The sequence below is a fragment of the Aquarana catesbeiana genome, linkage group LG06 (genome assembly GCF_042186555.1).
Source record: "Aquarana catesbeiana isolate 2022-GZ linkage group LG06, ASM4218655v1, whole genome shotgun sequence".
In the NCBI taxonomy this organism is placed as follows: Eukaryota; Metazoa; Chordata; class Amphibia; order Anura; family Ranidae; genus Aquarana; species Aquarana catesbeiana.
The window spans coordinates 252,472,713-252,486,990 of NC_133329.1; the positions used below are offsets into that span (position 1 = coordinate 252,472,713).

Below are 14,278 nucleotides of genomic sequence, written 5' to 3' on the forward strand. Positions count from 1 at the left end.
GTTAACGCTTTAACCCTTTCACAACCAAAGCCAATTTTGTTTTTTTTGCACACGTTTACATAAAACCTCCAATTTTTTTTTTTAATCTTCAGGCTATAAAACATCATATATTTTCTGAAAGCAGACACCCTAGAGCACATGTGTCAAACGCAAGGCCTGCAGGCCGAATCCAATTCCCTCCAGGTCATTTCATATGGTCCTCACACCTCTCCTGCAGCTGTGGCACCCCTCTTGTCTCCACCTTGTCTCAGCAGTCGGCAGCAGAAAGGAAGACAGAGCTCCTCTTACAGGTCCTGTGCCTCTGTGCAGCTGCAGCACCCCTTCATCTCCGCCTCGCCTGGTTTCAGCATTCAGCTGACTCCAGCCTTCCTCTGGTCTTCCTCCAGATAATGCCATTTCTGCTTCCCAGCTCCACCCCCAGCAGAAGCACAAGGTAGGGGAGGGGCCCGTGATGTAGGAAGGGGGGTGGGGAGCTCTGGACATCTGATGTAAGGGGGGGTGCTCTGGACATCAAGTCTAACTGATACAACCGGCCCTTTGAGGGCAACCATAATGCTAATGCGGCCCACGATGAGATCAAGTTTGACACCTCTGCCATAGAGAATAAAATGTTGATAGTTCCAGTTTTTTTATGTCACGTGATATTACCACAGAATTTCACTTAAAGAACACATTAAAAGTTAATTTTAGGGGGCACAAAAAACACAATGAATTACCCAATTTTTGGTAAAATATAAAAGCTGAAGTTGCACCGAGTAAATAGAGACCCAACATGTCAAACCTTAAACATGTCAGTACCCTATATTTTTCATAGGCGATGCTTTAAAAGCCCACCTGTAGGTCATCAGTTTAGCGTTACAGAGGAGGTCTGGTGCTAGAATTATTGCTTTCATTCCGGTGTGCGTGGCGGTATGTAACGTGTATCACAATCGTTTTTCAGGTGTAGGCGTCCCGCTGTGTGCGTTTACATTGGTACGTGCGTATATGTAGAGGGCCTCCATTTTTTTGGGGGGGGGGGGGATTTTATGTGCATGGGTGTAACTTTAATTTTCTTTAATTTAATTTTTTAAGGTTCTCTTTAAAGTGGATGTAAACCCTCCATATACCCAGTGAAGTGAAAAGCGGATGTAAACCCTCCATATACCCAGTGAAGTGAACAGCCTCAGATAATACACAGGGATAAAACAAATCTCCCTACATAAGTTTAGAAAGTGCACGTCCTGTTAGAATGTTCTCTTCCTGGTTCCCCTGTAGGAGGGGATTATTGCTAGACATTGTGAGACAGCTGATTGGAGGAAAGGCACACACCCCCTCCCCACACATGCAAAGGTTGCCTGTGTATAGTTTAGCAGTCTGATAATCTATATCTATCTATAGCAACCTCCCCGACACACAGTTCTATCTCGGATAGCTTGTCAAAAGTTATCATGCTGATAACAGAGGGCCTGCAGATGGGCAAGCGGAGCCTGAGATGCATAGCGGGGGGGGGGGGGGGGGGTGTGTGTGTGTGTGAGGAAAACTTATGGTCACCATGGTGACCTGGGTTTGTCGAGCACTGCTAAAGATGAGGCACAAGACCTTGTCTGTCTCTTCAGTTCTGTCCCGCACTTTTACATGGTGGCGGTAGTAACGTCATAATTTTCCCCACACTGTACTGAGGTAGTCCAACTATATAGCTGTAATTCTGGGGGCGGGGTCCTAGGACCACACAAGAGTAGTGTTGAAAGGTAATAATTACATTTTCTTAATAAAAGGATGCATTAGAACCCTCAGTCATGCTACGTACATTTCATGGTGCTTGCAGACTTAAACTTGCCATATGTGTATAGGTTTTATTTTTCTATTCTAGTTCCGCCTGCAGGCTGAATATAAGAAATCAAACAAGTTCCTCCATCCAAGCTAAACAGCAAAGATAGATGAATCTTCCTTGTTGGCGAGTGCCAGCTGTGAGAATACTCTTAACAATGACTGAAGCTGATTAAAGCCTAGTACACACTTTTTTTTTTTTTTTTGCAAGCTAATTTCCATATCAAAAACAAATAGGTTACTAAAGTACGAAAGTTCTCGTACAACAGAATAAAAATTTGGAAGCGATTTGTATTGTATTTTCGGATGAAAACTGTACTAATTACTTGAAGATCGTATGAGAGAAATTTTGGACGAAAGCGGTATAGTAACGATCAGATTATCGTACGATTGCTTCAAAAGCGATATTTTTTTTGTACGATATTCTGATCGTGTGTACTAGGCTTAAGGAAGCCAGGCGGAAAACAGCCAATGTTCAGATCAAGGTTTTGTCTAGTCAAGTGGTGTATGCAGGGCAACCCATTGGTCGAATTTTAGCCGATTCAGCAGGAAATGGGCAGAGTTTGATCCGTGTAGTATGGCCAACTTTTCCTTATACTAACCCAGAGAAAAAATTAGGGGGAAAAAAAATGAGTCTTGTGCAAACCACAAGGAAATACTTTGCACATGGTTCCTATAGCACAAAGAACAAGGATAGGTGTTTAGTTAATTTTTGGACTTGCACCATGCTAAATGGAGTACAGTGTAGTGAGCGTGATCCCTAAATAGTAACATTGATCCCATAGATGTCCCCCTTCCAGTCCAAAACTGATTTTTTTGCAGTGCTCTGATATGTGTGTGTGTGTGTGTGTGTGTGTGTGTGTGTGCACCCAAAGAGGCGATCCAGAAGACTGCCTTTTTAGAAGGAGCAAAAAATTATTTTAGAAATGGTACATCAGCAAATCAAAAGTTCATTGGACAAAAATATATCGGTTTATGATGGCCCTTTCTGATCTTCTTTCCAGGTGTGACTCATGCAGCCATATGGGCTGCCTGCATTTCATATCTCAGTGCTGCAGTTCCTTCTGAATTACGGACATCTGCTCAGGGAATCCTTCAGGGCCTCCATCTTGGACTTGGTAGAGGATGCGGTGCCATGGTTGGTGGTGTCTTGGTGAATTTTTTCGGTAAGTTACCAATATTTCTTATAGTTTTTTTTATTTTATTTTGTGCAATTTTGTCTAACCACACTCAATACTTTCCTCCTTCAGCCCTGTTACCACTGAGAAAGTTGCCAAACTCCCTTTCCACCTCACCACCTATCCCCTGGACCCTGTTCCCTCACAATTACTGCAACCACCTTCCTGCTTCCTAAATTCTCAAACCCAAATCTTCAACCTCTCCCTCTCCTCTGGCACCTTTTCCTCTCTGCCCAAACATGCATTGGTTACCCCCATACTTAAAAAAACCCTCACTGGACCCCATATGTTTGAGTAACTCAAGACCAATCTCCCTGCTTCCGTTTGCCTCCAAACTTCTTGAACGCTCTTTCCACAACCATATGAGTTGCTACCTCACCAACGACCTACTAACTGCTAAAACCAACAGCCAGTGCTCCATTACTCTTGGACCTTTCTGCTGCCTTTGACACAGTTAACCACCTGCTCCTCCTCAACAAACTCCACTCCCTTGGCCTCCGTTATTCTGCTCTTTTATGGTTCTCCTCCTACCACTTTCAGTGTCGCATATAACACAATCTCCTCGGCTCCTCTTTCTTTTCTAGTACCCCAAGGCTCCGTCCTTGGGCCTCTTTTATTCTCTCTCTATACCTATTCCCTGGGCCAGTTGATAACCTCCCATGGCTTCCAATACCACCCCTATGCTTACGACACCCAGATCTATCTCTCCACTCCCCAACTTACCCACTCAATCTCCTCACGTATCACAAACTTACTGAGCAACAGATTAGTATGGATGTCACACCACTTCCTCAAACTCAATCTTTTTAAAACTGAGCTTCTAATATTTCCTTCTGCCCGATCCCCCCTCCCCATGACTTTACCATCAAGATCAATGGCACAACCATTGGTCCATCCACACATGCCAGGGTGCTGGGTGTAATCCTAGACTCTGACCACTCCTTTGGCCCCCATATCCAATCACTGGCTACAACTTGTCGCCTTAACCTCTGCAACATTTTCAGAATTCACCCCTTCCTGACTAACGACAACACAAAACAACGTATTCACTGCTTGGTTATTTCCCGCCTCGACTACTGCAACTCTCTCTCCTCACTGGCCTACCCTTACACAGACTATCCCCTCTTCAGTCTATTCTGAATGTTGCTGCTAGACTAATATACCTTAGTAACTAATCTGATTGCTGCTCCTCTCTGCCAATCCCTTCACTGGCTTGCACTACCCCACCGTATAAAATTCAAAATACTAACCACAACATACAAGGCCATCCACAACATCGCTCCCAGCTACATCACTAACCCCACCTACAGATATCACCCAAATTGTCCTCTCCACTCCTCCCAAGACCTCCTGCTCTCTAGCTCCCTTGTTATCTCCTCCCATGCTCACCTCCAGGACTTCTCGAGAGCCTCTCCCATCCTATGGAACTCCCTGCCCCAGTATGTCCAGTCAGCCCCCACCCTGTCCGCCTTTAGGCAATCCCTGAAAACTCACTTATTCAAGGAAGCCTACCCCACCTCCACCTAAGAACTACACCTGGGCCACCTCCATCAGATCACTCCCGGCAGCTGTTACCTTTTGTACCATCTCACCTTCCCTTTAGCTTGTAAGAGCAACAAGCAGGGTCCTCCTGTCCCTTCTGTATTGAACTGTATTGTAATGGTCCCCCCCCCCCCCTTTACAATTGTAAAGCGCTGTGCAAACTGTTGGTACTATATAAATCCTGTATAATATCTGTACTTTTCTAATAACTGAAAAACAAGGACAACAGTACCTTTTTGTTTCCTTAGGCTGGAAGACCAGCAATATTTTATGTGCATCACTGTGACTGACTGCTCCTGCCTATCAATTCACTCAGTCCATGAGCCTTTCCAGTTGGTTAACATGTACACATTACATACTGGCAAAGGTTTCATATGTATTCTGATAAAAATGGTAACATCCTTAGATTGTCTTTAGTCCAGTGAAACTGGACTTTCCTGCAGTAACGATGTCTATTGTCTTTACATCTCTTCATGGCTTATTTTTAACATGTTCCATGGCAGCTCATAAAATTTATACATTTATGAAAAGAAATACAGTGGAACCTTGGATTTTGAGCATAATCCGTTCCAGGAGAATGCTTGTAATCCAAAGCACTTGCATATCAAAGCGAGTTTCCCCATAGAAGTCAATGGAAATGAAGATAATTAGTTCCACATGGACTTCTATTGCATGCACTACCACATGTGGCCAGAGGTGGGGGGTTGCCGAAGAGACTCGGAAATACTCGGAGACCGCTCGGATGCACTCGGAAAGTCTCAGGAACGGAGCGTTTCCGAGTGTCACCGGCGCCCCTGCACCTCTGGCCAAATGCGGTACTGCACACCGCAGAGGCTTGAATCCTGCTCGTTTTGCGAGACAGCATTCGCAAACCGAGTCTGGATTTTTAAAAAATGGTTTATATTGCGAATCACTTGTTAACCATGTTACTCGCAATCCGGGGTTCAACTGTACATCTAGATATACGCAACACTGGAATCAAAGCTGTGTTTTCTTTGTATAGAGAATATGAATCTCACTACTAAATATCCTAATGTGTGCAGTGTATAGAAAAGGATCTCAGTAGGCACGAAAATTGTAAACCCTTTCCTGGATTACACAAGTTTAAAGGATCTGTTCACAGTCATTGACCATAGGAGATCCTGTGTAATAATCCTCCTTCTTTAACCCCTCTGATCCTCTGATACTTTAGGTGCGGCAGAAACATTTAGAGGGATTGGAATGGCATCTCTTGTGATACTTCTGCTCTTTGCTTTGATCCAGTGGGTTGGAGTCCCTCAAAAAGGAGAAGGTCTGTATTATTGTTTGTATTATATGTGTGTGTGTGTGTGTGTGTGTGTGTGTGTGTGTGTGTGTGTGTGTTTGTATGTATATATGTATGTATGTATGTGTGTATATAAATATATTTATTCACCAGGGAAGCTGGGGTGGTTGACTTGCATTAAAATATAACCATAGCCGAAAAATGTAATTCAGTTTTGGACAGTGGAGAGGGATTAGAACACCTGTCAGTTTATACTGCCGTCTGTGCCCCTGTTAAAGGGGAAGTAAACTTCCTCTGCTGACATTTATAGGTAGTGAAAATATCTCCTAAACATGTACTGTGTAGAAGATATTTACATTACATGCAGCCAGTGACATCACTGGCGCATGTGCTCTGAAGGAACGGCCATGGGTGCCGTTCCTTCCGAGCCCTGTGTCGTGAACGGCGACTCCCACGAGCACAAGGGGGAGAGGTGTCATCGTGGCTCAGGCCAATCACTGCGCTGGAGTCCGCAAGAAACTCCGGGGAAAATGTCAGCTGTCTCAGTGGTGTGCGGCTAACTGCAACAGCTTATTTCTAAGGTAAATATTTTATAATGAGCTAGTATGCGATGCATACTAGCTCATTGTGTCTTTGTCTTACAGGTTTTTTTTTTTTCCCCAGATTATACAACCTCTTTTAAGGAGATTCACCCTCCCTATTTGTCCTGTTTTAGCATTATCATTGAAAGTGAAGGTAAAAAAAGTTCTTATGGCCTGGGGGTCCTCAAGGGATTCCCTTTATTTGCAGGGATTTTCTCTAACTTCCTGTTTGGCTATGGGACAGGAAGTGAACCGGACTATTCAGACATGGGACACAGATGACCAAAAAAAAAAATCTGACACGCTAATAACTCCCCCTTGCTCTATTCAAATTGAAAGAAAAATTGCCCCCCCCCCCCCCCCCAAGTGCCCGTTTCAGAGCGAGCGGGGAATCCTCTCCCCCCACTTGCTGTTACAGTCTACAAAAATCACCACTGTGCAGGGCTCTGCCTGCCTGGCTGAGTCATCCATTCACAGTGTTCTGGGTAAACTATAAGTCCTGACAGCCTTTGCGGAGTTACACTTTGCAGAGTGTAACTGCCTGCCCGTATCGGAGATACAGGCAGACTGCTTCACAGACAGTCTGCAGGACCATTGACATTACACCTACGATCTGCTGATTGTGGGTGCAATGCTTTACAGGTACCTAACAAAAAAATAACTGCACATTTTTTTTTACTTGCAAAAAAAATAAATTATTAAATTTAAAATGTTAACCATTTATTTTTAATAAATTATCTACACTTAAATGGTGGTGGCCCTTGACATACAGTATATAACTTTTGTGAATGGTTATTTATCCATGTTAATGTAATGTGTGTGTGAACTGTCCCTTCTCTAGAGCCTACAAATGAAAGTTCATACAGGCCAGGTCTTCATTTAGACACATGGACCCCTTTATAAATATAGAGGTTAAATCTAGGCACATTTCCTTGTTGGATTGGATCTCTTCTGTGCTACACATTTTGTTGAAGTCATAAGTTCAACCAGTGGCAGGTCTAGGGGGTGAAAGGCTAAGATCTTCTTTTACAACATGTGTAAGGTGTGATAGTGAGTGGAATCCAATGTGGTGGGTCTTCTATTGGAACTCATGGGAAATTAATTTGTGGTTGCAACATTTCTGTTACATTTACTGTTTGGCTTCATGGTTTCATTGCTGTTTTTATGAGACTTGCATTTTCCAATGATAAAGGGAAGACCTAATCGTGCAAATGCAGATGGCTAATGTTCTGTATAAATGTGACATTGCACAGGCAAACTGATCATTCATCACTTCAAGAACATGGCCCTAAGCCTTTCATCCTCAGTTATTAGATTACATTGTGTCAATATTTGCACACAAAGTAATTTGGCAGTGTAATGACCACTGCTTCTCTACGTACTCCATACATGATCTGGACTAAAATGGAGCTTATATGTTAAAAATGACTGGTTATCTTTGAAATGAGTCTGCAAAACAGGCAAAACAACAAGTTCATATTAATCCTGGCCCTCACAGCTGCTTATACTTTCATTCACTCCCTTGCCATTTCTTTTTGTCTGAAACGAAAAATACCTGTTGTTTTTGGGGTATAAGAGCATGTGACCTTTTCCTGATGCTTTCCTGCTCAGGCACCCAGCCCTGTCACCTGGGGGTGAGGAAAGAATCCTCAGCTGTATGTAAACTCAAGTGGGATCAACTTGGTTCTTACAGGGGGGCTTCTCACTCCAATGTGTGAATGGAGCAGTGGGGGCTTGAAGTGAACTTCTTTTATTACTCTATCTGAAAAACCTTAAAGTTTCAAAATCTGTTCCTCAGAAATATCATCCACTTCAATCCAGCTACTTGAGGATGCAGAATTGGTCCTTGAGACATCAGGTCCTCCCTCAGAGGAAGGAATACTGGAGGAACTGTGGCCTGAAGAAGAGAACACCAAATCTCTTGGGCACTATAAGGATCAGATTTGTTCTTTCCTGAAGAAAATACTGAAGGGATTTTGGAATTGGTCTTTTCGAGGGAAAGACATAACAGAGACTGAAAGGCCAAGGGCATCCATCTCTAGAGCTGGAACCCTTGGATTGCGAGAAAAAAAAAAATGTTTTACTTTTTGTCTGGGAGACAAATCGATCCACCTCTGGCTGCCCCACATATATCTACCAGAGAGGAGAAAACTTTTGGATTGAGGGGCCATTTGTCTTGCAACACCTGAGGATGATTAAGGACATGTGCTAGGATATTCTATATGCCTTTTACGTGCTTTGCCGAAAGAGGCCAGACTTCTGCCAAATCCAGAATGTTCTGAGCCACTCTTTGCAGGACCGGACAGTTTGTACCCCCAGGCTTGTTGATTTAACCCACTGTGGATATGCTGTCAGAAAATTTGATATAATGTCCCTTCACTGTCTCTTGAAAACCTTTCATAGCTGGCTTGACTGCCATCCACGCTCTCCAATTTGAGGAGGCTTTGGCTTCGCTTTTGGACCACTGTTCCTGTGCTACCTGGCCATTTAGGTGAGCTTCCTACCCCTAGTGGCTTGCATCTGTTGTCATTATTCCAGAGACTGGCCGACTCCAAAGAAAGCTCTTTTGTGCCCGGGATCTCCTCCATGATAAGGCTCATTTGAGTCGTCTTTGGAATCTTTACGAGGCTGTTGAGGGTCTCCTTGGTGCCATCCCAAACTCTTAGAAGGAAAAACTGCAGGGCCCTCTGGTGAAGACAGGCCCAAGGAGCAGCTGTGATGCATGCAGTCATTAGGCCTACCACTGCCATGACCAACCTTATAGAAATCCGCTCTCTTGTCTGCAGCAGTTCTATCTGCTGGTCTATCTTGAGGATATTTTCCTCTGGGAGAAAGAATTTCTGATCTCTGGAATGAATGTTGTAACCCAGATATTTGACTACCAGAGATGAAATCATGGTTGACTTTCCACATAATTTTAACATCCTAGGCCCTGGAACCATTTCTGCTCGAACAAAAGATCTATACGTAACTTTTCTTGAAGGGGAACAATGAGCAAGAGGTCGTCTAGATAAGGGACAATTGTGACTGCTCTCAATCTTAAAGCCGCAATAAGTCGAAAAACAAAAATGTAATATATTGCAGCTTACCAATCGTTACATGTGGTGGCTGCATTAGATTTCTTTTCTTATGCTTTCTTCCCCCTCTGTGTTCAGCTGGTGATCAGGCCAGTAACGTAACTCCTGTATTAGAGTATGTTCACTTCAGATGAAGGAACTCAGAGGCACCTTTGGACAGCAGCAAAGTAATATTAAAGACTTGTATGTTTGTTTTTTTTTCTTGTTTTTGTTTGTTTTAACATAACAAATGTTATATTTACCTGCTCTGTGCAATGGTTTTGCATAGAGTAACCCTGATCCACCTCATCTCAGGTACCCTGCTGGCGCTCTTGGCTTCACCCACTGATGTACCCCATAGCAAGCCGTTTGCTATGAGGGTGCTTGTGCCTGGTGTGTCCAGCTCCCTCCTCACTGGCTCTGATTGACAGCAGCATGAGTCAGTAGCTCCTGCTGCTGTATCTGAGCCAATGAGGAGCGAGAGACCCTTGGCTCTCGTGCACATTGCTGGATCTAGATCAGGAAAACAGAAAGAATGTGACCTGACACAGCCGCAATGACAACCCCCTTACCAGGCTCAGGTATATTTAAAAAGAAGAATAAGTGCAGCGCAATATAATCAAATGAATTCCCCTATATAAATTCTGGGCCAGTCCACTAATGATATTCAGCGATACAGAAGATCTCTATGCCAGCAATATCCTGTTGCACTTACCGAAGAAAGTGGACCTCTGCACAGCAGGGGTCAAACTCACGTGTATCCTCTGAGGGATGATGTTACTCCTTAGGGATGTCGCTGGGGATGCACACTGTGATTGAAAGATCCAGATATCCAAAAAGATAAGCCAGCCTTCCAGCACTGATACCTCAGGGAAGCGAAATGCCAGTTTCCAATGGAGTCAGCTCCCAATGTGGACAAAAAAATGAAGAAACTCTTCTAAGAGTAATCCATTTAATAGTACAATTGTAGTCTTATAATAATAAAAAACAGACGCTCAACAGCGTTATGGATATGAAAGTTAAAAAGTCGGACTGCAATACAATGCAGTACCGACGCACACAGTCCGGCAGCGGGTGACGTCCGCAACGCAGCTCCTCCCCCCATACGCAGCGTTGCGTCCTATTGGACTTCGTCATCGAGGGGTGGAGCTTAACAGTCACCCGGCGGCCTTTATGCAGAGCGGACGGTGTATTCATTGAGCTACGGCGTACACGGAAGTCTAAAGCTTCCTTAGCAACCGGACCCTAACAACACACAGTCCTATATTGAAGCACTGAGTGGCGGAGACGGAAGTTGAAAATAAACTTCATACTACACAGTGACACCGCCACTAGGGGAAAAAACTGCTTGTTGGCAACGCTAGGCGCAAAGCGAGCACCCATGGCTACCCCAAGTGTTTGGAGAAAAATCTTCCTCCATACCAGAAATAATTTCTGGATAGACAGAAATCCAGGGCCTTCATAAGGAAATCTATTAAAAGGGGGGGGGAGAGAGAATCCATTAAGAGCCCATTGCACAGAAGTAAGAGCATCCCTGTGCCCTATGATGGTGTATAGTGAGCTCACGTCAGCCGTGACTAGGAGACTATGTTCTTTACAGGTGATGTTTTCCAAGATTTGAATATGTTTGGTGTCTTTTAGATAAGCCTTGGTAGTGGACACTAAAGGTTTCAGGAAATGGTCTATGTATTGACCTAAATGAGCCGTAACAGAGTCGATACCATTGACAATAGGTCGACCCGGGGGGGAACTGACATCCTTCTGTATTTTGGGCAGAAAATATATTATAGGTCTCCTACATGCACTGAGGTTCAAATACGAGGCTTCTTTTTTACTTAATACTCCCTGTGTCTTCCCTAAGGTAATGAGTGTATGTAATTCATTTTTTAATCTAAACACCGGATCACTACTTAATAATTGGTAAGTATTTCTGTCCGATAGAAGTCGTTCCATTTCTTGTTGGTAGTATGATTTACTCATAAGGACAACACCTCCCCCTTTATCCGCGGGGCTGATCACCACATCCTTATTTTTCTCTAGTGTACTAATACCTTTTTTGAGATATGAAGGATCACCTATCTTCTGACGTTAGCTCACTATACACCATCATAGGGCACAGGGATGCTCTTACTTCTGTGCAATGGGCTCTTAATGGATCCTCTCTCCCCCCCCCCCCTTTTAATAGATTTCCTGTCTATCCAGAAATTATTTCTGGTATGGAGGAAGATGTTTTCTCCAAACACTTGGGGTAGCCATGGGCGCTTGCTTTGCGCCTAGCATTGCCAACATCTTCATGGCATTATGAGAGGAGGAGTTTGTCTTTGGTAGCAGACCGGTCCAACTGGTCTGCTACCAAAGATATATAGATGATCTGTTTATGATCTGGGAGGGTGACCTCATCAACCTTCAGCTTTTTATGTCCAAACTCAACGGTAACAATAAGGGGATCCACCTATCTTGGAATGCAGACACCACCCGTGTTGCTTTCCTAGACTTGGAAATATTTAAACAGGGTAATAAGCATATGACAAAAAACTTCTTCAAACCCACGGATAGGAACAGTTTTATACCGCTTGATAGTTGTCATCATCATTCCTGGTTATATAATGTCCCTAGGGGGCAGTTTATCCGGTTGAGGAGAAACTGCGCCCCAGATTTAGACTATTTTTCTCAAGCTGAAGTTCTGGCTAACCGTTTTTTACAAAAAGGTTATGAGGAGGAGCATATAAGAAGGGATTTATCCACTGTAGGTAGCCTTGAACGTGCTTCTCTCGTTGCAGATTCAGTTAACAACAAGAAGTCCAAGGGTGATTTTAAATACAAAATTATCCTTGATTACAACATTCAATATAAAAAATTCGAGAGGATAATTCTTAAACATTGGGATATTCTTAAAAAATACAGCATTTTGGGTACGGTATTGCCCCCCCGTCCCAAATTTGTGTATCGTAAACCCCCCACGTTGAGAGACATTTTAGCACCAAGTGTGGTAGATCCCCCTGCTACCAAATCAGATAATCGGATTTTCAATTTCCTGACAGGCTTTTATGCCTGTGGGAAGTGTCGGGCCTGCAAGGTATGTAGGAGGAATATCAAACGAAGGAAAGATTTACCTCTATTTCACCTGTTGAGAGGCTTTAGATTTAAAATCAGTCAAAACTCCGCTATGGCTTCTTTACAACAAAGCTATGTGAATAAAACTTGTGGCTCCTTTCTTGTTGGGGAACAGGCACTAACACTGATCTACTAACTCATCCACCTATAGACACAAGGCCTTTGCCATTTTGGGATCCCTGGGCAGTTTGGTCACCAAGAAGCTCAAAAGCGGGGGCCAATCAAACCTCATGCTGTAGCCTCTTATGTTCAAGTCTAGAATGAATACATTGGAGGTGATTAGTTTCCATTGTGGGGAAACACACGCCAATCATCCTCCGACTGGAGAAAATGAGTCATTGAGATTTGGCAGGCCATTATGGCCTGAGCAGTGATTTTTTTAGGTTGCCCTTCTTTTTCCTGCTGGCTCTGAAGTCTTTGGCTACAAAAATACTTATTTCTTGCCCTGCTTTTCTTCTCGGGATACAATTTCTTGTCAGTGATCTCCAAAATTGCCTGAAGATCAGGCCCAAACAGCCGATCCCCAGAGCAGTGAGGGCCACATGGAGGCCAAATTACATGAACAGGTCTTAGGCCCAGAGAGTCCACCTAGCCAAATTTATTAAGGCTGAGGATGTGACCAGCATCATCCAAAAACCCTACTGCCTTAAAAAGCAAAGGAAACAAATTCAAGGTCTGGTTCTAGGAGTATCAGCTTTCAAATTTGATTGCTAGTGGGAAAGCCATAATTCAAGGTTCCTGGTCACACAAGTAGAGGCTAACACAGGCTTGAGATTGAGATGGCAGAGTCCCAGGTCCAGCAAAGAAAGACATCACCCCTCTTATCCATGGGATCTTTAAAGACCCCCATATCTTCAAAAGCCAAATTGGCCTTTTTGAACACCTTGGATAGTGGTGCATCAAATTTAGGATGGTTGTTCCAAAGGTGTACAGGATCCTTATCTAAGAAAAATCTCTTCCTTTTTTAAACTGTTTAAAAAAAGTATTTCTTCTCTGGTTCCGACCAATTCCAGCTGAAAGGTGTCTGACAGTCTTACTGTATGTCCTGGAAAAACTCTGGACGACTTTGTGTGCAGACCCTGGTACATCAGATCATGCCCAGACAGCTGTACCTTTTTCCTTCTGTAACTGCAAGGTCTCATATATGCCCTTGAATAGATTGTCCATATCTTCATGGCTCAACTTGTATCGCACTGGCTCCTCATCCCTGGAATCTGCCTCACTGCCTGAATCTGGCTGAGAGGAAGACTGATCCCCACATGCTTCTTCAGCCACTTCAATGAATAAATGTTTTGAGGCAGAAGAAGTACTTGAAGAGGGCCCTAGAAGTTGACCAGGAGAGCCCGTCTCTTAGACCTCATATTCTTCAGTAGGGATCTGAAGGAGTGGAAGGTAGTAGCCAAACCTTCTCTGAGGACAGAAGCTCACTACAGGCCGCAGCTGAATCATCTTTAATGATGTCAACCCGCCCGGAAGTGATGCCTCTACATCTTTTGATCAACCAGCCTGGAGTGCAGGAGCTCTGCCCCGCAGAGGCCACCCAATCCACGTAGCAGAGCCAGCAAGGGCAAGAGGGAGACACTTCATCAGTGTTTGCCTTCCTCAGGCAGGGACAACAACAGACCCACATTTACCACCTGCCTGTAAAGAAGGGATTGTGGATGAGGACACAGAGCAAGGTACAGACAAGAAAGCACAAATAGCCCTGAGACTAGGCTTCCCATTGTTTCCACAGGT

At 43.9% G+C, this 14,278-nt stretch overlaps 1 protein-coding gene across 2 annotated transcripts in view; it reads left to right on the plus strand.

Moving 5' to 3' along the window:
* MFSD6 (major facilitator superfamily domain containing 6) overlaps positions 1–14,278 on the plus strand; it is a 132,578-nt gene that overhangs the window by 99,002 nt on the left and 19,298 nt on the right. For both annotated transcript variants that reach the window (XM_073633211.1, XM_073633210.1), the window contains exons 4-5: positions 2,811–2,972; positions 5,719–5,817. In XM_073633211.1, coding sequence (XP_073489312.1) covers positions 2,811–2,972; positions 5,719–5,817 — 261 coding nt within the window. The remainder of the gene's footprint in view (positions 1–2,810; positions 2,973–5,718; positions 5,818–14,278) is intronic.